Here is a 24,361-nt window from a genome sequence, read left to right as displayed (position 1 = left end):
CTTAAAAACTGCCCAATCGGCTTCTCCCTCTGGTGTTTTAGTCCAACCCACCAATATCTAGAAAACAGTCAATATTTTAAGCTGCTTTACAACATTGCCTCCAAACTACTGGAAGTTAAAGTGTAGTACTATTGAGTACCCTCAGATGCAATTTCACACCCTGACTTTTGTTGGCTAGCATTTTGGTGGTATGTAACACATTTTGAAGAGTAGTGTCTCATGTGTTTTCTCCAGTGGCTCAAAGGGCATCTTTTAGATACCTATTTTCTAGCAGAGTAGCAATTCCACCATTTGGTGGCCATGTAAAAATCTCTGCGATGCCCTTTGCAGATCTGCTCAAGACTTGATTACCAAAGACAAAAAGTCCATATAAACGTAGCCTGGGCTTACAGAATATGGTTATCACAGCAAAGATTTCATGCATTAATTATGACACAAATCCCCCAATTCTCAACTTTGATTGCATTCCTTTAAAAAAAAATTCATTCCTATAAAATGGTGTGTATGTATAGATAGATATATATACCCCCCCCCCCCACATCCCTCTACCCTGATATAATGCTGTCTGCAGGAGCCAAAAAATCTTACTGTGTTATAGGTGGAACTGTGTTACATCGAACTTACTTTGATCCACAGGAGTGCACAGCCCCCCACCGAGCACTGCTTTACCACATTATATCTGAATTCATGTTATACCGGGTCGCATTATATAGAGGTAGAGGGGTGCATGTGTCTGTGTGTATTTTATATCCATCTCAAACTTGCCCCCCTCACATCTTTTTTTCCCCCCCAGAATACCAGCAAAAGCAAGTTTTATTTTATCAGGTCTCTAGATCTGTAAGCCTCATTTCTGATATTTAAACAAAAATAACTTTGACCATAAAAAAATCATGAGATCAATACAGTAATATGCTGTGAGGTGTGTATTTTTACACTCAATTTACTCTTGGTATACAGATCACCCTTCTCCTCTTCTTACTGATTCAAAAATGTTCACTGATAAATACTCTCAACATTCATATGTAAAAAGCCAAAAGTTCCCACTTTTCTCTCTATTTCCTAAAATCTTATATAAATATTTTATTGGCCTATTGAAAATGGACATTAATGAAATTCAACCTTCTCCATTCCTTATGTTTGTTAACTATATGTGGCCTAAGCTTCAGAAGTTCACTGAGTGAGCATGCTTCTTGCACAGTGGCTTATCCTTTTTGGAGAAGAACGTCTGACCCTCCAAACTGTCACAACATACCTGAAATAGGATTGGGGGAAAAAAAAAAATCACTCCGTGAATTATTCTGAATGTGAAATAATCATCACATGTTATTGATACACACAATCATGGAATAAAGATTATCCATTGTTTAGGAACATGCTTTGTGGGTGGGATATTAAAGTGACAGTGTTAGTCTAAACTTGTTCCCATTTAAGTCAATGGGAGCTTTCTGATTGACTCCAGTAAGAGCAGAATTAGGACAATGCTGAGCACTTCTAAAAATCCCATCCTTATTGTTACTTTTCCTGTTGATGCAATACAAGCAAAGATGATAGATAGAGATATGCTTTCATTTCAGCTACAATATGTTTGACATGTTGTGTCAATACATTTATCTTTGGAATACAAAGAAGAGACATTAAAGTTTATTTATAACAGTGTTCAAATAAGAATAAAACTCCTAAAGGTTAACTTAACTGAAGCAGAAATTGCAATATATAAATGATCAGCACAATATAAAGCAGAACATTAAAGAAAACGAGACAGAGGCATTCGATTTTTAGCCAATACATGATGATCCATACTGGGGGGTATTATTACAGGAGAATGCAGTAAAACAGTGAGTTATAATCTCATCTATCTGAGTTAAAAAAACCTCCTGTATATATGAAATTGTGAACACAATCAATACTCTTACCATTTTAGAAACAGGACATCTTCCTTTATGGACTTTTAATGCTATATTCAAGGAGAGTCAACATTAAGGGTTAAATGCTAGTACACATGACCATGATCCAGGCCAAAAGATCTCTAAAAGTGCCAAAATACCACAATAGCAACACACCTTCCAAACAACTGCGAAAGTACTTTTTGTTTGGGTTAGGAGGATTAAGTGACATTTTAGCTGTTACTCCCACATTGCTCAGGTTAGCACAAGCACTGCTGCCACTGATTTGTTTAAAATGCGGAATAATTTTACTTACCGAGCACACAAAGCAGGTGTCATGCCAGGTGTGACCCAGAGCTTCAAGAAACCTGTCTCCAGCTTCAATGGGGAATTCACAGCCATAGCACATGGTACCAAAGAGGGCATAGTAATCTGTACCACAGAAAGTATGAAGCATGAGTGGAAATGCAAGAATTTCCTTTAGAAATCATTTTGTTTTTCAAGGCGAGGGTACTGTGTTTATATTACTACCTGCCACGTTCCAGGACTAAGCATTCAGGGAGTGGATAAACTAAACAGGGGCCTGAGACACATGAAATACCCTTTCCTCTCACCAGCTCACCCTTTCTCTCACCAGCTCCCTTTCCTTTTTACTTCTGCATCTTTCCCTCTTCATCTCTCTTTTCTTCCTTCTGAGAGAGAGAGAGAGAGAGAGAGAGTGTGTGTGTGTGTAGGGGGCGGGGGGAAAACATCAAATAGTACAGCGCTTCTCCGTCTCACAGGATCTGTAAATCTTGACTGTGACCCTCGCGTCACAAGCATATTGCTTCAATGCATCTATCATGCTTAAAATAGTCAAAGCCCTGTTTAACTTGGCTCCTGCTTACAATGTCAAAAAGTTGCAGGCTTTCCTTCGGCAGAAAGAGAGCAGTAGCAGAGGCAGAATGGAAGGCTTCAGCTTTCTCTCTCTTTCACCCTCCGGAAACTGTGGTGTAACAGTTTCTTCTATGCAGTGTTCTTCACACAGAAGTATTTGAAAGTGCTCTATGTTCAGCAAGTTAATACTGATTGCTCAGCCAGTCCCTCAGTTTAACACTTGATTAAAAACCCAGTATTTTTACTACATTGCACTGTCACCCCTAGTCCTGATAGTAGTATCTGCAGGCTCAGCACGTGTCAAAGCTGACTCGTACTAACAATCTTGTGGCTCACAAGTAAGATTACTACCAAATGTGTCATACTGATAGTAATGGCATCGTGTTCCAATATCTATCTGCCTGTACTTCAGAAGAGTGAGCATTTGAGCTGGGAAGGCTTGTAAAGTAGCACAAGTCAATGCATTGTGTAACATGAAGGATCACTTGATAGTAGGAGCAAGAATTCAATATTAGCAGAACAAGTGCAGTCACGAATTCTCCACCTCGAAGTGAGTTATTGATTACTTTAATACTAGTTTTGATCATTCTATTCAGAGACTGTCAAGTGTGTCTAAGTTTAGGGACTTCAGACTCCCAGAGGATGACAACATTTCACAACGCTGTCATACTTGACAAGTCTACTCATCTGTCAATACTCTACTCCTTAGGATACTCCCATGATTCAACAGGAGCAAGATGCTACAATACTTCTGACACTTACGGGGGGACTAGTGTATACTCCTCTCCTCCACAACACCAAATCAACCCTGGCAGCAGAATCTTTGATGATCTTCCTCTGCCATGCTGACCTTTATCTACCCTTCACTGTTTCTACATCATTCCAAACAACTCTGCCACCAGCTAGAGCTGAAGTGTTGGCTCCAGTGAAATCAAGGAGAGTTTTGCCATTACTTGAGTGGAGACAAGGTTCACTCCAGGTCTCTTCCCAAGCTACTCACCCAAATGCTCCTATCAGTGAAATCACACTGTACATTACGGGAGGCGAGGGGGGAATACCATGAAAAGGCCCCACTGACAGGGATGAAAGCCGATACGGTTTCTGTACCGGTAAGAACCCGCACCAGCCCATACCCAGCTGCCACAGCAAAGGATCGTCCTTAAGCGCTGACACAGCAGCGCTTTAACATTGCTGCCCCTTCTCTCACCCCTCCCCTGTCGGCAGCCCTGATGGTAGGGTCCGTACTGGCAGAACCGCCAATGGGAGGGAAAGGGGGAAGAGGCAGGGACACTAAAGCACTGCTAAGGCGGTACTTTAAGGATGGTTCTTTGCTGCGGCAGCGCTTTAATGTTGCTGTACCCCCCTGTTGGCGAGGTTGCTGATTGGGGGTGGGCGCGCAGCAATGTTAAAGCGCTGCTGCAGCAAAGGACCCTGCAGTGTTTTAATGTCCCTACCTCTTTTGCACACACCCCCCACGCCCCCTAGCTGCTGACATGTGTGGAGGGGCAAAGGGAGAAGCTGCCCTGGGGCCAGCGATTTAAAAGGGCCACAGCAGCAGCATCCAGAGCTCTGGGCCCTTTAAATCAATATGGGAGCCCCGGGGGGCGTGGGCCAAGGGCTGCCTGGGGGATGCTGAGTCCTAGCCCTGCCTCTTCCGGGGGCCTCTTCCCCCCCGTACCGATCAGTGCCCTCAGTTACTTTCACCCCTGCCCACTGAGGACATTTCCAATATGGATTTAAATACCATGCAAGAAAAAGACACACAACATTGAACATTTTGTAGATGATTTCTTTCACATTTTGTGAATGTTTATTATAAATGCCAGCCATTTCTCTCCTAGAGGGGGAATCAATTTGGAAAGTTTTAAATACAGTAGAAAAGCAAAGAAAATAAATGAAATTATTCACTCCTTCAAGGAAATGGTTTGGCTGAAAGTGTGAAAATAAGTTCAAAGACGACTTTTTCACATTAATACTTGTCTTCAGATTTTCAAGAGCTATAATCAAATCACTATATTTTTATTCCTACTGGTCTTTTTGATCTTAAGCTTGTGTTCTACAGATGTTATTCTTGATTCTGCAAAACACTTCCTCCTATGCAGATAACTTACTACCAGAATTGCCTTCAGTAGGACTACCCATAGTAACACACACTATTTCCCATATTATTTGCTCGTTGAATCCCTGTTTCAAGTGAATGAAGAGATAACGATTCTCATAAAAATCAACATGAAAACCTCTTTAGAATTAGCACAACAAAATGCTATCTATACCTACATCTGGGAACTTAGCAAGAATAGCAAATAATTTAAACTACGACAAAGAGCCTATTCCTAATGAAGTCAGTGGCAAAATTCCAACTGACTTCACTGTGGCAAAATCCAGCCCCAGATTCAAAGGTGCTAGTTTATTGGATAAGCTGATATAAATACACTGTTACGAGAGCTAGTCGGAAAGCTTCTGTCAAAGTGAAATGGTTTGTTTTACCAAAAACATTGGTGGTTTTGTCGCTGCTCACCTGTCTCACAATAGGGATCCCCATCTTCCAAATGGAAGACATTATTGCGAATGGGATTATGGCAGGCCACACAAACGAAACAGGAAACATGCCACGTTTGTTTCAAAGCGTTGATTACTTCCTGATGGGATAAGAAAAAGAGGTATTAATAAGTGATGTTGATATGATGAGTGAATAGGGGTGATCATGTTCTGTACTGTTTTCAAAACCAGTTTTTTCATGTTTTCTCTGCAACGTTACTTGAGGATCTTATTAAATTAACATGAGCATTATTTTTTGCTGACATGCATTATAAACTGCTGCATTTTTAATAAATGTGTGTTACTCTCTTCATCTCTGATGAACAACTGTTTAAATTATCATCTCAACACTATCAATGTGTTATTTCAAGTCTTTGGCAGCTGTAAAAAAATTAAAGCAACAAAAAACCCCAAAGCCAAGATCAATTTGGTTACTCCATCCTTTCAGGGATACTATTGTAGTACTCTGGAGGATATATGCAGAGCTGAAGTTCAACAAGTTTAAAAATACCCTGCTAGGGTCCCCAAACAGATTTTGAGACAGATTCTGTCACCCTTATTCATGCTGAGTAGCACCTTACTGTGTGAGTAGTCCCACTGATTTCAGACAAATATAAATTAATATTTATGAAGATAAGGAAAAGTTAATCAGAGGACATCACAAATGACATTATGACAATTTTGTTAGCTTTTGAAAGATGATGTAATGCCAAATGTGACTTGAAATCTGGACTGCTAAAGCAATGAGATGTATGCTCAACATTTCCAGCTATACTGGGGAACAGACTCTTATCTTTTTGGATCAAATGGTTGGAAATGGAAACTTTAGGCTGTGAGAGGAGCAAGGGCTTTTCTACCTACCATACTAGAGGGAACATTTCAATAGTTTATCTTATGCCCAGTGCCAGACAAATGACATGTTCTGTAGTATTCAGCTAGGCATAATCGTTTTTATGTAATTTTACCATTATTTAATTAATTCTGTGAAAAACCACTAATAAAATATCCCTTCACTTAAAACAATAGAAGAACTGCAGCCATTACTCATGGCAACTTGGAGAGAGAAGATTAACTCCAAAGAGGCAAAGCCAGAAGAAAGGCTTGGGGTCCAGTTTCTGGCAAGGGGGAGGCTGCAACGTCTCTCTTCAAACAGTGCTGGAGATAAAGTGGTAATGTCCATTATTGGCATGGGACTAGAATATAGAACTGCAGCCTATCTGTATATGACGACAGCTGTAGTGATGTTACAGAGTGAATCTTCAGGAGAACTTGGCTACAAAAAGGGGATTTCAGAGTTCTAGAAGGGACATGAGAGGCCCTGTACGTTAAAAAAGCGCTTAACAATCTGCAGTAAAGTGTTCCGTAACAGCAACTATTCTCATTACAGAAATGAGGAAAAGGTTGTGGTGAATATTCACCTTTAAAAAAAACAAACTAAATTTAAACCATGCACACACAGTTTGATTACTTACTCCAAGTATCTTCCTCTGACATCGAGAGCATTCAGGGGCAAAGAACTTCTCATAGCATATCTCGCAATAGAGAGCCCCCTTCTCTTCCACAAACCCAATGTAGGCCATAGAGGTTCTGCAGTGAGCACAGTTAAACTCCTCTGGATGCCAGGATTTCCCCAAAGCCACCAGGAAAGGTCCCCTGGTTAAAGGAGAAGGGACTAGTTTAGCCAATGCTGTGCAACTGCGGGAGGCAACACTGACAACTGTAAACACCTATCCAAATTACCCATGTAACATTAGTACAAACTACAAACCTTTAGTGGTTGACATCTCTTAGCCACAACAATCGCCAATAAAACGCTGAATAAGTCTGTGCCAGTTTCACTATATTCCAATAATGCCTTGAATGATCTTTGTTCACAACAAACACTAATGGCTTTAATTTTACATCTTATTTTGAACTCCATTAGATATAGTGCCATAACACTGAAGTGATTGCTAGAAAAAAGGTTACTATTTTATAAGATCTCATTATGTTCCAAACTATTTCTATCCACAGCAAAATATATTTAATTTCATTTAAAATTTGTATATCAACTTTTTTTCAGAACATATCTGTATCAAGGTTACAAAGGTTAATAGATGTGACTCGACAAAGAAGTCAAGACAGATACAATCAGCTTCTCAAGAGACAAAAATACAATAAGTTTCCTTATTCTGAGAGTCTGTTGCAGCGATGAACCACTCCAGGTGAGAGACTACAGTTTTCTCCAGCAGCCAATTATGGCAAGAACATTTTGCATCCAGAAGGAGAGAAGTCAAGCCATTATCCTTTGAGAAATGCAGAAGTACTTGTAAAATATTCATTTGGATAAGTCAATTATGCTTTTGGACAAAAGAACCCAGTCTACAATCAAGCTAATTTTTGCCAGAATATACTTATAAAATTCTCCCTTACACAGTTATATTTATATTCATTTTGAAACATATTTAAAGAGGTTAATTTCTATCTTTATTTATTCTGATACTGTCACAAATTTGTTTTAGCAAAGATAGGGTTTTCATTTGAGACTAAGCTCAAACCATATGCAAACTTTGAGGAAATCTGGGTCTGGAACAAAACTTTGTGGTTTAGACTCATCTATCTCTTAGCATACCTTTATCTTCTGCAACCCTGAAGGTATCGTGTACCTTGCTCCCTTACTTAACCTAGTTCTGACCATGCTCAATGTACAGCACTCTGTCCTGCACCAAAACTTAAAACAAACAACAACCCCACACCACAATGTAATTGAGAACCACAATGATTCCAAATATTAAAAGGCATTAAAGGAGGAATTGTAATAAACGTTTGTCTCAAATCTGGACTTAGAGTTCAACATCTGAGTGTTTATATGAACCTCCCCCCAAGCTTATACCCAGCTTGGATTTTATCTCGCTGCCACCAACTAGGACTATTTAGGGTTCCTAGTTACCCCGAGTCACCCCAACCTTTCCCTGGGGGACCCCCAAGACCCAGAACCCCTGGGTCTCCCTATCTCAACGGGAAAACAAGCTCTTTCCCCTTGTCTCCTAGTTATCTGCTCCCCCGCTTCCCCCTCCCTTTTCCCTGGGTGAGCCTGGGCGATGCAGTACTTAACTCCTTGAAGGCAAAACAAAGAGGGAAATCACCCTCCCCCTGAGGCGATGCATTCAAATCTAGTAAAGCTAATATAAAGAGATTTTCCACCCCCCCTTCCTGTAGCCTCACCGGAGAAACCCCAAAAACCTCAGCCAGGTTTTAAAAAAGAACTTTATATAAAAAGAAAGAAAATACAAAACAATAATACTGCATTAAGAGATCAATACAGGCTCTTGCTTATAAGAAAATATGAATAAACAGTCTGATTTAAAAGATAGCCCAATTAAACCAGTCCAGCAAATCAACACCCATTTAAATACAAATCAAAGCACATCACAGCCGATTACTTTGGTTCCTTTGTACTCACACTTGATAGTAGAATATTTGAAAGAAGATGGAGTTAGAAGAAAAGCTTGTTTACTCACAGCCGAGGAAAACAAAAAGACCCCGAGTTTCCAGTTCCCTCCCAGACTTTAAAAAAAATCCAGGTCTCTGATTGGTCCTCTGGTCAGGTGTTTGGTTCCCTTTGTTCACCCTTTACAGGCAAAAGAAAATTAACCCTTACCTTACCTATCTACTTATGACAGGAATAGACTTTTTTTTTTGTATAAAATGGCAAGATTTTCTTACCAACCAAGTAATGAGGGAAGGTAGGGAGAACAATGGGGATGAATTCTTCCAACTAGCTTGCTAGGATAGGGTATCTGCAGGATGGGAAGACAACTGGGCAGTAGAAAGTGGGGAAATTCATCGAAAGAAGCTGTGGATAATTCTTTTCATTTGCCTCACTTATTTGTTTTCTTGATGCAACACAAACAGGAGAGGAGAGCAAAGGAAACGTGACTAAAGTATATTTAAAATGGCTCATGGACCATCTTGAAAAAGGAACAACATTTATTTAAATTTACAAAGCTACTGCCTGATTATATTTGACCACTGGAGAAATAGGAACAATTTTCCAAACATTGTTTCCACTGAACCTAGAAGACAAAATTAGTGTAGTCATCAAACTCCAGACTCCGTTGTGGATGCCTAAATAGTGCAAACGCTGACCTAACCTAACCTGATACCCTTCAGCCTCTGTACAAGCACCTTTTTACATCAATGCCCTTTCAGTTATGTACAGATCAAACAATACAAGTTCTTGTGTACAACAAAGTGCTCTCTTCTCACAGTGTCAGCACAGGCTAATTTAAGGCATTCATTAACAAAGGACTGACACTGAAGAGGTTCTTCCAGCTCCAGTAGGATCAAGTTTCTGTTTGTCTGTACTAAAATGATAGGCTTGGACAGTTGCAAAGTGGAAGGAAAGTATTCTAATAAAAGCAGGAGAGGGACCTCAACATCTGTTATATTTAGCTCTCCACAGTTCTGATATTTTTTAGACTAACCATTCCAGATAGTATGCTGGAATCCAGGTGGACAGGAAATGGTATAAAATTGTATCTAAGCAGTTTTCCCTCCCAACAGGCCCCAGACAAATATGGTAGCATACTGCACAGTGTCTCTTAGGATTCAGCTGTTTCCATCACTATGCTCGTACTCGCCATATATGCATGTTCAGAAACATGCCTTTTAAAAAAAACCCCAAACCATACTTTTCACTGGGTCACTGTTTAAACACGTTAGAAGTTTAATCACACCCAAAACCCTAAAAAGAAAACCCCAAAGGACAGAAAAAATAATAATTGCAAAGTAGACAAAGATGTGATATTCAGAATTTTGGAGGCATTCCTGATCTTGGCACAAATTAAATTGTTTCATCAAAAACAACTGAGAGCTTGCAGTAATGAAAGGTATTCATTTACCACTGGACCTAAAAGAAAGTTATAACTGCAAGAGGTTAAATTTTGTAGGTCGTATTTATTATAAAACCATCATGAAAATCATGAAAATCATGAAAATACTCTATCATGAAAATCAAGGGCAATCCCACACGCCACAGTTTGTTTTGAGTGAGCTCTCCTTATAGGCCATTTTGAGGCGCTAAGGACTTCAGGCCCCATTTTCAAACATGACTGTGCAGACTAGGTGTGCAAACCCTGCAGCTGGACGTAGAAATGGATACTCAGCCAACTATTACTCGTTTGGCACCCTGCAAGGATCACTGCATGTGGAAAGTAGGCAGCCACTTTTATATTAAATAAACAGTATAAAAGTATACTATACGTAAGCACTATAAAGAGAAGTAAAGGCTTACCAGAAAATAAGCACAATTTTGACACTATAACTAGATACAGTGTCAGTATACTCATGGGGTGCGGCTGCTGAATCCATCTAGGTGATCAATGTGCATTGTACTGCACTATCAAGCCAACAGAGGAATTTAGTGGTGGGGAGATGGAAAGAATTGTCACATCTGCTCAGTTGGTCAATCGCTTGATAGTTAACAGACTGGCCATCCAAAAAACATAAGAAATGTTTTTTCCTTCCCAGTCGCTGGCGAACCCCATGATATGTATTTTCTCATATATAAGAAGCCAACAAAAATGGTACTCTGAATTTTGTCCCTTGCTCCTTCAAAATAATTCAACTCTGAAAATAGATCTTAAAAATAAATCCTTTGTCACACACACCCAAGAATATATTATTAGTGGAGACCCAGAGGATACAAATTTGGATTTCCAGGTGATAACCAGTTCAGCATCTTGATATTAAGAGACTTGTTGAGTTCCTGAAGTCCTTGGGAGCTATCAATTAAAAGTTTGTTGGAGCCTCATTACAAAAATTACATAGGTATTTTAAACAGAAAATATAGCTTGTGTATGGTTTGGATACTTTTATGCAAAGAAAGAAAAGTTTATCTAATGAAACCTTGGAAAATGTTGAAGTCTGTGGAAGATAAACATATCAATAATTAAGAGAATAAATTAAAAAGTTATAAGATGTCTCAATTTTTTTGGCTTGACAAGCTATGGTTACTCTATGCCTTAGTGTAAAGTAACCAACTCGACAGTGCATTTTGGCTGCAAAACAGGTATACAAGGGAATGTCACTTGATCCTGCTCCTACCTTTTCTTAGGTAATGCTGTCACTAAGGGCATGAACTGTAATTATGTTAAAACTTGAACTCCAAAAGCCATCACAATCTTCCAAAACCACTGTAGCGTGAGAATGTTGGGTGAACTCAGTATACTGATTACAGTACTGTCAGTTGATCTTGACATGAAATTATCCTTGTTCTTAAGAACTCTGTTGGCATTTGAAGATATGAAAGCTTGGCCTATAAAAAGCACCCGAATAATCTGAGTTGATATACAACTGACTGTTGAAAGGCAGATAAATAGTGGTCAAACTGAAATATCATATGGTACAATTACTCCGTGCTATACCCACGTGCCATGTATGTGTGACTAGCCAGCTTTTCCTCTAATTAAAATAAATCCCAGTAGCAATAAGCTTAAAACTGAAAATGGCATGCAAATTGAACTGCAACTGCCATATTTTTATTCATGTCCAGAAGGCTGTTTAATCCAGCATCACAGGAACTAATCCTTCCACCAGAATATATGGGATTTATGTAAGAAATATTTAGCAGTAATGAAAAAGGAAGTTAGATATGCAAGTCCCCTGCATACATGCGGGAAAACAGAACCCCTCACTTTAAGATGCATCATCATTCAATGGCTGCAAAGCACCATTTAAGTGTGGGAGTGGCATAGTTTTGCCTCCCCAACTCCACGTGACCCTACTCTTCCCCTTTCAGGCACCCCCCTCCACCAGCAACCTGCTCTCCCCAGGCCCATTAGCCCGTACACCCCACCCCTCCAAATTTGAGGGAGTGATGTTGTGACCATCACTCAGATTAGGCCTGGGAGCCCCTCTGTTATGACAAATTTGAGTGACTGGTGTTGCAACCTGGTGTGCTGGGTCGCAGTACCAATCAATCAATTTATTAAGGAGATATCTGCCACACAAAATCTACAAAAAGCAACAAAGAGTCCTGTGGCACCTTAAAGACTAACAGATGTATTGGAGCATAAGCTTTTGTGGGTGAATACCCACTTCGTCAGATGTCATGTGTCTGACGAAGTGGGTATTCACCCATGAAAGCTTATGCTCCAATACATCTGTTAGTCTTTAAGGTGCCACAGGACTCTCTGTTGTTTTTTTACAGACCCAGACTAACAAGGATACCCCTCTGATACAAAATCTACAGTAGGTGATGGTGTAAGAACTGTTGATCAGGGTATTTTCTTCTTGTGTGGACTGCATCTTCACAGAGATTGTTTCATGGAGCACACATTCTCCAGTTCAGTTATGTAGCTCATCACCCATTTCATTTGTGATCAATCATCATCCATATGGTAACTACAGCAACTTGTTACATACAAATTATTATTTGTCTTGCAGAAGTACCTAGAGGTCCTAATCATGCACCAAAACCCCAGTGAGCTGCATATTCACATTACAAGACAGTCCCTGCTCCAAGAACATGGCAAGCTACGTAATATTAGGAGAGGATTTAATGTATGTTTAAATCCATTAAATGAGATTTAGCAGCTTGAACCAAGGTGAAATAGCATCATGTGACCATCTGGTTCTCCCGATTAGAGCACGAGAGCCACTGGTGTAGATAAAGCAACAATACATGTCTGCTAAACCAGCAACAATTTAAAAGGAGCTGCAGTTTCTGAAGTGAGAGATGATAGTGCTACACCTTAAAAACAAAAGAACTACAGCTGTGCTTGGTTTTCTGCACGTAATTTATTATATACTGATCCATTTGGAAATTTCTATCAGCCAGGTAATGAGATAATTAAAAGATACATGGTCTTAGAGGTTCAACTTTTCAATACATCCTTTTAATTGCACCCATCAGACTCGTAAGCACAAACATTTTACGTTTGTATAGTGCAGCATAAAATTTGAATCGGAGTGAATGCCTCTTTCTGTTTGAATTAGAACATGGGCACATATTTCATTCACTATTGCTATAAGAAAGTTTCCAGATTGCTCATTTTTAATGCCTTGATTATTTAATAAAAATAACAAAGAAATCATTTAAAAATAAATCCTTCTAATGTATTTCACCACATTTCAGTTACTACTGAGTCTAAAGTTAACCTAATGTTAAATGATCAGACAGGAAACTATCAGAATGGAAAGCTAATGGGTCAAAAAGTGGAATTCAATTCAGTTGTATACATCACATCATATGATTACGGAGCTGTCTCAGTTCTTTTGACTTGGATCCCAAACCATGATATAAAGATGCAGTACAGTCAACAGACTACAGTAGAGAAAAGTTGATTTTCTATTATATTTTGAGACTTATATATGAAGTAGAGGTAATTATTTAAAATTAGCTTTTCAGAAAAAGTATCCTGTTGGCTCAACCATGCTGACAATTACAGTGCATTCTCAATTTCGTTTACTTCTATAGCTGAAAATATGGTTAATAGATTAACAGGTCAAAATAAGAGGAGGACCTGTAACACTCACCATTGTGGTAAATTATTTTCCCATGGGTTTACGGGCTTGAGCAGCCCAGGTAAGTGACAGCTTTTTTTTTTTTTGGGGGGGGGGGGGGAGAGAAAGAGGGTATTTTTAAAAATTTGACCAGAACACACCATACATTAAAAATTTTTTTTTAACTCAAGATCATGACCTAGCTCTTAGGAAATTCACCCTTCTCCCCTCCTTATGCAAGGAACACCAGGAAGGTTCACACATTCACATGAGGTGGTCCTTTTTCCATTTACTGTCGTTTTGGAGAGAGACTCATCAGCTAATTGGCAGAAATCACTGGCTATATATTAAAATCCATCATTATATCACTGAAGTGAATGGAATTTATTTAGCTTAATCTCAGTCAAAAATGTGTCACGGTGAAATTTCTTTCCATCCATATTATACAACAAAAAGTCACTAGACACTGTAACAATCAAGTGCATGATGATTAGCCCTAGATTATGATTGGACAGATTTCAAGATCTGACATTGGGAAAAAAACTATTACTGTAGTTCTAGCAATAATTAAAATGTGACATTTCTTCTTATGTGTGGGAGTATCTTACATTTCCTCCTCTTTTCATTTAATTGTTCTGGCTTACCAAGTATTGTTTGAAACTGGTTATTCCTTATTTGATTTGCACATCATCCTGTATTTGCCTTTCGACTTGTTAATCTTCTGGGGCTGATTGAATGAATGTTTGATTGTGTCACAACTTGTTTATTTGGTTTAGGTTTTATTTTTGCCATGTCCCAGTCAACATTCCAATTTTCAGTAAAACAGGTTCTAAAAGCACCCAGGGCTATTGAGAGCATATCCTGGCTTCCACATTAGCTTCCTGTATCACCAGGTCCAGGCTTTTATTAAAAAATTTTTAAAACAATGAATCGTGGATTTCATGCATGAAAATGGTGTATAACACTGAATCTGGTTATGCTGAAATGCAGCCCAAATGCATTTGAGACTAAATAATTAAAACAAAACAAAACAAGGTTATGTTGTCAGAAAGATTTTAGGATAAAATGATCATTGAAAAGAGTACAAACCTAATGACCTGGTTACACTGAGCACACATAGGAGTACGCTTTCCTGCTGGAATATGCTCTGCTCTCTGCACCAAAGTGTCTTGCTCTGTTATTTGAGGTTGTGTCACGGACTTATCGCGTGGTGCAGTTGCGCCAGACGGTGTCATATTGTTTGATGTCCATCCACTTGCAGGAGCTATGGAGAATAGAGTAAAAAGTATTTTGAATACTGTCTCTGTACTGCGTCAACCTCAATAAACGGGTATACAAGTGAAGAGAGCTCAGTTCAATACCTGAATGTGTGTGTAAAATATGCACAGTACATACATAATGGTGAAAAAAATAGCAACAGGGTGACGTGATAGATCGAGTTTACTCTTTTCACCCAATCTAGCGGGTGACTAGCCACCAAAAGCACCAAACCAACAGTACCATTAAAATTTCTGGGAAACACAGAATGTTTTTCCAATTGGAAAAGAGTCGACAAAATTGGACATAATGGAGCAATCAGGTTACACAATATGTGACATGTTAAGATCTCACTGTGCTTTGGACAGGTCAGGCTGAAGCCAAGGTTACAAATATATGAGCAGTGACAAAACAGCATGACATACATCTTGCAACTCAAGAAAGATCTTAGAGTAATTGTGGCCAGTTCTCTGAAAGTGTCCACTCAACGTGGAGCAGCACTCAAAAAAGCAAAAAAATAACGTTGGGAATCATTAAGAAACAGATAGATAATAAGACTGAAAATATCATATTGCCTCTATATAAATCCATGGTACGCCCACATCTTGAATACTATGTGTAGATGTAGTTGTCTCATTTCAAAAAAGATACTGGAATTGGAAAAGGTTCAGAAAAGGGCAACAATAATGAATAGGGGTATGGAACAGCTTCTGTATGAGGAAAGATTAAGACTGCGACTTTTCATCGTGTGTAAGAGTGAGAGAGGTCTATAAAATCATGACTGGTAGAGAAGGCAAATAAGGAAGTGTTATTTACTCTCTCTCATAAACACAAGAAGTAGGGGTCACCAAATGAAATTAATAGGCAGCAGGCTTCTGAACTTTTAGGTGTACAAGGACCAGGTTTTAAGGCATTTCTGAAATCAGAATAGTTTTTAAAAACATGAAAACTGAGATTCTCACATCTTAACTTGCTTCCAGAATCTGAGGTTTATGAAAAAATGCCAAGCATCATGGAGTCTCATGATAAAATTGTGCGGGTTGGCAACACTGAATTCATTGTCCCATGCCCCCCGACCCTTCCATAGATCTCTACTATCCCACTCAGAAGATGAAAAGGGAGAGGGCTGCAATACCATACCCCCTTAAGACCACACTAAGGGTGACCTGCTCCTCTACGAGCTGGACAGGGGAGGATGTGTAGACGTATGGCAGCTTATGGCAACCTAATTATGCCAGTGTACACACTATAGCCTTGCCCCACTGATATAAGTGCCGTACTATACTGACATAACTGCACCTCCACCGGAGGCATAACGCTTAGGTCAGTGTAGATAGGGTGAGACAGCATCTGTGCACACATTGCATTACTTACATGGGCTGCTGGCTGTCTTGTTAATTTAACGGTTCCATGCAGGAGCTAGAGCCTGGCTGCCCCCAGCATACCAATCCCAGTTGGGCAGCTGCCTGGCAGCTTCCTGCTCTGGGACTTGAGAAACCCGGGCAGCTGCCCCTACCTCCTTCCCCCACACTGCAAGACTAGAGCCTGGGGTTGACTTAGGGATTTAGTATAGACATGCCCTTAGCCGGGCATGTCTAAGCTGCCCCTACCTCCTTCCCCCACACTGCAAGACTAGAGCCTGAGGTTGACTTAGGGATTTAGTAGAGACATGCCCTTAGCTAATAGGCTAATAAAGACAAATGTAAAGTGCTCCACTTAGGAAGCAACAATCAGTTTCACACATACAGAATGGGAAGAGACTGTCTAGGAAGGGGTACAGCAGAAAGAGATCTAGGGCTTATAGTGGACCACAAGCTAAATGAGTCAACAGTGTGATGGTGTTGCAAAAAAAGCAAACATGCTTCTGGGATGAATTAACAAGACACGAGAAGTCATTCGTCATCTCTACTCTGTGCTGGTTAGGGCTCAACTGGAGTATTGTGTCCAGTTCTGGGCACTGCATTTCAAGAAAGATGTGGAGAAAATGAAGAGGGTCCAGAGAAGGACAAGAATGATTGAAGGTCTTGAGAACATGACCTATGAAGGAAGGCTGAAAGAATTGGGTTTGTTTAGTTTGGAAAAGAGAAGACTGAGAGGGAACATGATAGCAGTTTTCAGGTATCTAAAACTGTGTCATAAGGAGGAGGGAGAAAACTTGTTCATCTTAGCCTCTGAGCACAGAATAAGAAGCAATGGGCTTAAACTGCAGCAAGGGAGGTTTAGATTGGACATTAGGAAAAGTTCCTATTGTCAGAGTGGTTTAACACTGGAATAAACTGCCTAGGGAGGTTGTGGAATCTCCATCTCTAGAGATATTTAAGAGTAGGTTAGATAAATGTCTATCAGGGATGGTCTAGACAGTATTTGGTCCTGCCATGAGGGCAGGGGACTGGACTCGACCTCTCGAGGTCCTTTCCAGTCCTAGAGTCTATGAATAGGTCTTCCAAGTGACAAAGATGGTATTTTCCTTTCGGGATGGGCTTGCGAAGTAGACCACCTTGTCAGATACACTGTTTTCTCCCTTTTTGTTTTTCTAATATTGATAAGCTAAACATCACAAACTAGCATCCTACGTGAACTGTAGTGTGTATCTTCACTACTTCTTGAAAGCAAGGGACACTTAAGAGCTGAGTTAAAAAAAACATTTTTTTCAAGAAAAAAAAAAGTAGAGAAAGGGGGATATGAAAGGCACAGAAGATAGTCTTCCATTGCTCAGGATCATGAATAAGCAGTCTTCCACTTCTCCCTCTATTGCTGCAGCAAGCTAAGCATATTAAGGTAATTACTCCTTTTTGGTTTAGAAGTCTGGTTGTTTGCTAGTTCTTAAGCACGATGACAAAAAGTAGTATAGCGGCCTTTTACTTGTGATCACAGGGAAGAGAAGAGCTAACAACTACTTGCTTTGCGTTGTAGCTTTAGTGTAGCAATCCAGAGCCTTGTATGCTGCAAAGCCACTCAATACTGAATTGAGTTGAAAAGAGAGAAAAACTCCATGATTACAGAGTGAAATCTTGACATTTTATTGTGACGCGTGTGTTGTGACAATAACATGCCTGACGTATGGTCATCATATATGGATGTAATTCTCAAGACATTTTAACATGATTAGTTTGTGCAGTCTTGACTCGTTTTGATAATCTTGAAGAAAAATAATGGGAGTGTCTATCCTGCCTCCTAGAGAGGAGTGCGGATCTACCCTGTGGACTAGCAGCATGGATCTTTAGACTCTAGAGCATGTAAGTGGTATAATGGCTTAGAGTTATGATGAACCCTATAATATGCTAATATAGTCACTCATCGAGGCAGCAGTGATATTATAGAAAATTAAATAACGAGTCATTTCTAATAGTAAAAGGGAAGTGACACAATACACTCTTTCTTGGAACTAAAAAGACTTATTCACACATATCTGGGGCCAAAAAGTACACCTGAAAGAGAAATTTTTGGCACCAAGGCTTTGGTACTGCAATTTTGCTGGTTATTAATCCAACAAAATGGCCTCATTACCCACTTTCCTTACTCCTTCCCCATTGGAAGACCAATACACCACACACATTTTCTGTCCAATTAACTCTATGGTTTGATAAACTGACATGAGCCAGGTTATTTGGAGATAAGGCTGACACTCTTTTGGATCCTTTCCAACCTCTGAGGTAGTATAAAGTATATGAGTTACTCTTTTTTTCCATACAAATATGTTACTGTTAATCTTGACGTATAACACCTATTACAACAAGATCAGAATGGATGACAGTCAATAATTGTTAAAAAATTAGATCTTTAAAAAAAGATCACACTTCTTAATCCATCACCTGAACATTTAGTGTTCCTTGAAAGTGGTTACCTCTGAAAACGGTATCTCCAAAACACTTTATCATGAGCAAGTCACTGCTCTATTGTAGTTTATCTCAGATTATTAATGCCTGCTGAGCCTACAAATAAGTGCAGATAACAAGGTGGAAAAAAGCTTTTGAGAAACATGAAAGAAAAATATTTTGATTAATGATGCTTTCCATCCCTCTCCTGGTACTTTACCTTCTAGCTTGCAGGTACCAGCTAGTAAGAACACAAAGACACATACTAAAAACTAATCCCTTTGAAGATTGTTTTCTTCACAAATCAAATTCCAGCACAGCTTCTGGTATACTGCTAATGTGTATTTGAGATGCCTGTTAAATACCAATGCCAATTCAAACACATTTGCTAACTTTGTTTTCATTGTTTATTTAAGAAAAACCTTTTGCTTTTTAATTTGTTTTTCATTACTTCATGAACCAACATAGTGTTCCCTTTTCTTTAGTCTCAATGCACAGTAATTATAAAGCCCATTTGTGTGGGGACTGAACTAAACTAAGTTATTTCTGGTCAAAAACAAGATCTCTGCATGTGAAAAATCTCTCAACATTGTTGGGAAAATCTATTTCAAATAACTCCTTTCCTTCTCTCATCAGTTCTGGTAACAGCTCCTGTCTGATACTGATCCTATGTAACAGAGCATCTTTCATATACAGACATAAGAATTAATTTGAATGGAAGTTTAATACCAAAAAACACAACAGTGAATAGTTTTAAAGAAAGCTTGGAATTCGAAGTTCAGACTGGTGCTCTGTTCTTCAGTTTATGACCGTATGAGGGGACAGGAAAAGACAACATAACATCAGTCTGAACCAGAAGACCCAATTCTGCTTCCATTGAAATTAATGGCAAAACGCCTTTTCAACTTCAACAGGAGTAGATCAGGCCCAAAATGAGATTGTGGTCATGATACAAATTGAAAAATTAAAATTTAATCCCTCAGAGAATGGTGTTTATATAAACAAGTCTTGGATGCAGTAATACAAACTGCCAGCACTCTCCCCAGCGAGACTCTACATGGTACTTCAGTAGATCTGATTGCAGGATAAGGACTAAGAATATTTTTACAAAGAATTCCAAAGTAGTGTTTAGAAATTCCTGTCACTGTTTCAATACCTACTCTCTCTCTCTGTGAGGTTAATATTTTTATGTTATGTGCCAGCAGCAGTCCTATTTGATGATGTAAACTAGAACAGAATGAATTGCTTTCCTCATTAGAAATCATGGCAAAGCATAAGTTTAAAGCTGTTGGTAGGTATATTTAAAACATTAGACAATACACCTTTGGTTAATTTGACTCTTGGGGGGAAGGGATAGCTCAGTGGTTTGAGCATTGGCCTGCTAAACCCAGGGTTGTCAGTTCAATCCTTGAGGGGGCCATTTAGGGAAGTGGGGATTGGCCCTGCTTTGAGCAGGGGGTTGGACTAGATGATCTCCTGAGGTCCCTTCCAACCCTAATAATCTGTGATTCTGTGGCAAAGGATAACCAAAAATCCATTAAATCTACAGTTTACTTCAGAATTTTGAAACTAACTTCCAGTGCTTTGAACAAGATGTGTAACCCACTGGTGAGTGTTTGTGTTACAAACAAAAATTGTTACATCTTCCCACCTACAAAGCTGTGGCACTTAAAGCTCAAGACGTGCATCTCACACTTTTAACCCTGGAAGTCCCTGGTTCAATCGAGCAAAAGGGAGGCAATCACAAAAGCAACACCTTCCACTTTTGACTCCTGTTTTAAAGTCTATTTAACATTGTTTTGTGAAGTTCCCCCCCCCCCCCATAACTAGATAGCTTTTAGAGTAGCCATTTTTTTGTCTTCTTAAATTACACTCAAGTACTACCAGAACTAGGCTGAAGCTAGCATATTCAATACTAGCACATCCTGCAACATGATCTGGAACAGATCACCAATTTGAGCCCTATCTGTAGTTTATACAATGGATTTTATGATTTTTGTTTCGTTCACCTACTGTCAGACATATATATCTGTCACCGTTCATACCCTCATGTCCCCCATTGAAGCAAATCAGACTGCAATGCTTTAAAGAGCAAAAAAAGAAGGCAACTGAACTGTAAGGCTAGCAAAAATATGTAAGGAAAAAAGAAAGTTTCAACAAACAAAACAGAAAACAGACCCTAAAAATGTCGGTTAAAGGAGAAATGCGCAAGTTCAGCCCAATCAAAAGATTACTGAAATTTGACAGAAAGCATGACAGGGCATTCAAGTAACTTGGGAGGTTGCTGATGTTTTGAAGGTGCCCAAACCTGTCAAATGAACTCTGAGTGTAGAGAGGAAACGAAACCACCCAGCCAAACCCTGGAAGCCTCTTAAAGTACTTCACTGTCCTTTCACAGGGAGTCTTAATGGCGCCCCTTAATTTTCATAAAATGAAGCAGATGGCAGCCACTCTAATATGGAGGGATGATAAGCTCCAGGATGTAATACTCCATGGTGACTGGAGTAGCTTGGAAGAGCTGCATGCAAAGATCTAGGGTCTCTGAAGGCTACAAGGGAACCCGTGAGCGACATTTCAGATTTCTACAGGCTTCACTTTGCCCTCATTGCCATTAATTAATGATACTCCTTCTAAACTATTACCGAGGGCCGTTTTTCATTGTTGTAGCTAGCTTTTCTAAAATGAATAACACTGTGCACTATATTATTAAGTTTGGCCCTAAGTATTTACTTTCACAAAACTCTTTGGTATGGTTGGTTTAATATTTAACTAGATTTGAAGCAAGGTAAAGAACTGCCTTTTTCTTTCTGAAAATCCCAGTGTGACTTTGCCCTGGTTATATTAACAATAGCATGTTCCAATGCTGAACACATGGATGAATACAAACACTAGTGAAAGATTTCTAAGACAAAGGGGAAAAGGCGGATATGTAGCAGTGCCAAAGTCACTTTGACAGAGGTTCTCTGGTGCATAGCAACAATACAACTGTCTGAACTGTTTAACGCTCACTTAAACATAACATCAGACTTCATGTAATAGCTATAAATAACAGTGCAGCTTTCATTGGTGGGAGCGCCAGAACTTCATTTGAAAGTGCTGTAATCCAATGATTTACATAATGCTATCAGACTACTGTATGATGAATGGAAAATATAAAGGTTCATATGCGCACTTATCTGACTCCTGTTAATATACGGTGCAGTACAAACTCTTCCAGTTCCTTTCCCTTCAAATCAAAACAGATGGCCGGATGAAACAAAGGGTCTGAAAAAATCTGCTGTCAACTAGTTATATTAAACTTATGCAATACCCTACCCAGTATGAGCCCTGCATGAAATTGCACAGGCTAAATGAACACAACTTCAAGATAAGCAGTAGAGAAAAAAGCATTCAATAGTCCCTCTTTGGTTCATACAGAATTTGTGGACTATAATCAAAGCTAAAAAAACCCCTGCTGATGAAAGGTAGAACAGGAAGGATTAAACCATTATCATTTCTTTAAATGACTGGGTATGCTGGTATGTGCACCATGAAAAATCAGAACAGGTGCAACCAAGACCTAATTTCAGGAACCTCTGCAACTTCGGGGGGTTAGTTTCCTGTGTTAGCAACTAGCCTTTCAGCTAGAAGAACTCAGATTAAATGGGCTGTAAAGTATCTTAATTAAAATGAGTATGGTGGTTTCGGCTTGGTTCAGCCTGTCTCCTTGTGATTTGTTACATCTTATACCATCACAAATTGGCACAACTGGCGTCTTTTACTGAAAAGGGTCCTGGAATGCAAGAGAGCCTGGAGAGTGACATACACCCCTGCACAACAGAGTGCAGTCCTGTTTGGCTGGAGTTTCACATATTGAAACCCACAACACACTTTTCTGCAGAGGGTATTTTTTGTTGTTGTCTTCACTGCTTTCAGTTCAGATAATTTTTACCTTAAAAATTAAATAAGAAGAGTGAATAAAACCTTATGAAAAATTAACAACCTATACTTAAGCAACTGAAATACACCCAGTATCTCCTTTACATTACACTGATGTTTAAAACTGAGTAATTATAAGGCTAATACTGAGTAAATGGATCATGCTTTACATTTTCAAAGCATTCTGAACAAACACTGAGCCTCATTCTCCATTGTTCTGTACCTTGTACAGTCATTTCCATTATTACAACATGCGAGTTCTATATGTTACTGTTTTGATTTAATGTAAACAACTACACAGAGTGCCAGGCAAAGCAGAACTGGGCCCATTAACTAATTAATCCTTAGCATCTCTGTGATATTATTCAAGTTTTATAAAAGCAGAGGAATGCAGAGTCTTCATCTTCAAAACTCACACATGGAAAAATGGTGTTCCCAACTTGTGTGTGCAATTACAACACTGCAAGAGCAAACAATGTGTTTGTCTGTTCAAATAGCCCGATAGATGCATCACTGTAACTGCAGGAAAGTTAAGTGAAACGATGTGCAGGTTTTGCAATACCATGTCATCATTACTTTGCTGTTGATCTTGTATGATTTTTGACAGAGACGGGCTTCAGTTCAGGAAGTCCTATAGTAAAGTCCATTATACCATGCATATTCAACACGTTTTGGGCATAACTGAGTTGTTCCTGTGACCCATTCCCTTTTTAACCACAAATATTCAGATTTCTAAATACAGTCTGCTTCTTATTGTGTTCTCAAGAGTTACAATTTCACACTGAAAGTAAACAGTTTAATTTGAATGGCTGACATTTACAAATTACTTTACTGTGGTTTCACAATGGGTTTTGCTTGGCTAAGTCTGAGTTCACATGAGTTAACTTTTAAAAGAATCAAATTCTTGTGGCTTGCTGTCATACGACAGCATAATAATTTAGCTTAACTGAAAAATTACTAAAACACAAATCTATAAACCACATTGGAACTTCTGGTGTTTTCATCTATCAGTCATATTACTCTTTATAGATAACTAGTGAGACAAGGGTTTTACGTTTTCACTAAAAAAGGCATGCATTATGCAATGGCTAACTTTGGTAAACTTTCATTTCAGCGAAAAGGACAGGACCTCATTGGATTCAAAGTCTCATTTTTACCAGATGTCAGCATACCAACATACAAGGTTCTTCTTCACCAATTTGTCAAGTTACACCAGTTTTTTCTTCCCCAGTTCAGACCACAGTTCTCACTGCACACAGTCAGTTGATCCCTTTTAATTAACAGTGCCTTTAACCATACTTTAATTTCCCCATTCTGTAAAGGAAGTGAATAGAGATGAGCTCAACTTATTTCTCACTCTCAGGAGTACAGAACCTTGAAAACAAAGGTGATGTTAATAGTGAGGCTAGGCTGACTCTCCCAGCTTAAAGCATTTCTAAGAACTATGAGCCATCCAGTTCCCTATCAGGTCTGAAAGGGGGGGAAAAAGCAAAATAAGAAAATAAACAGAAAAGGAGAAAGAGCGAATATGTCATAGTCACTCTCTGTATTGACCTCTAGAGAAAAATCTTTCTGGAAGGATAAGCA

General features: G+C 39.1%; 1 protein-coding gene across 1 annotated transcript in view; it reads right to left on the bottom strand.

Annotated features, from left to right (window-relative positions):
• Positions 1–542: 542 nt before the first annotated feature.
• PDLIM5 (PDZ and LIM domain 5) overlaps positions 543–24,361 on the bottom strand; it is a 177,863-nt gene continuing 154,044 nt past the window's right edge. Inside the window, 5 exon segments of the mRNA XM_032762585.2 lie at positions 543–1,252; positions 2,200–2,315; positions 5,278–5,398; positions 6,770–6,950; positions 14,874–15,048. Of these exon segments, the coding sequence (XP_032618476.1) occupies positions 1,163–1,252; positions 2,200–2,315; positions 5,278–5,398; positions 6,770–6,950; positions 14,874–15,048 (683 nt within the window). The 3' untranslated portion in view covers positions 543–1,162.

Source organism: Chelonoidis abingdonii, chromosome 5, assembly GCF_003597395.2.
Source record: "Chelonoidis abingdonii isolate Lonesome George chromosome 5, CheloAbing_2.0, whole genome shotgun sequence".
NCBI lineage: Eukaryota > Metazoa > Chordata > Testudines > Testudinidae > Chelonoidis > Chelonoidis abingdonii.
Note: the sequence above shows the minus strand (reverse complement) of the source record. Positions and strands in the feature narration are given on the sequence as shown.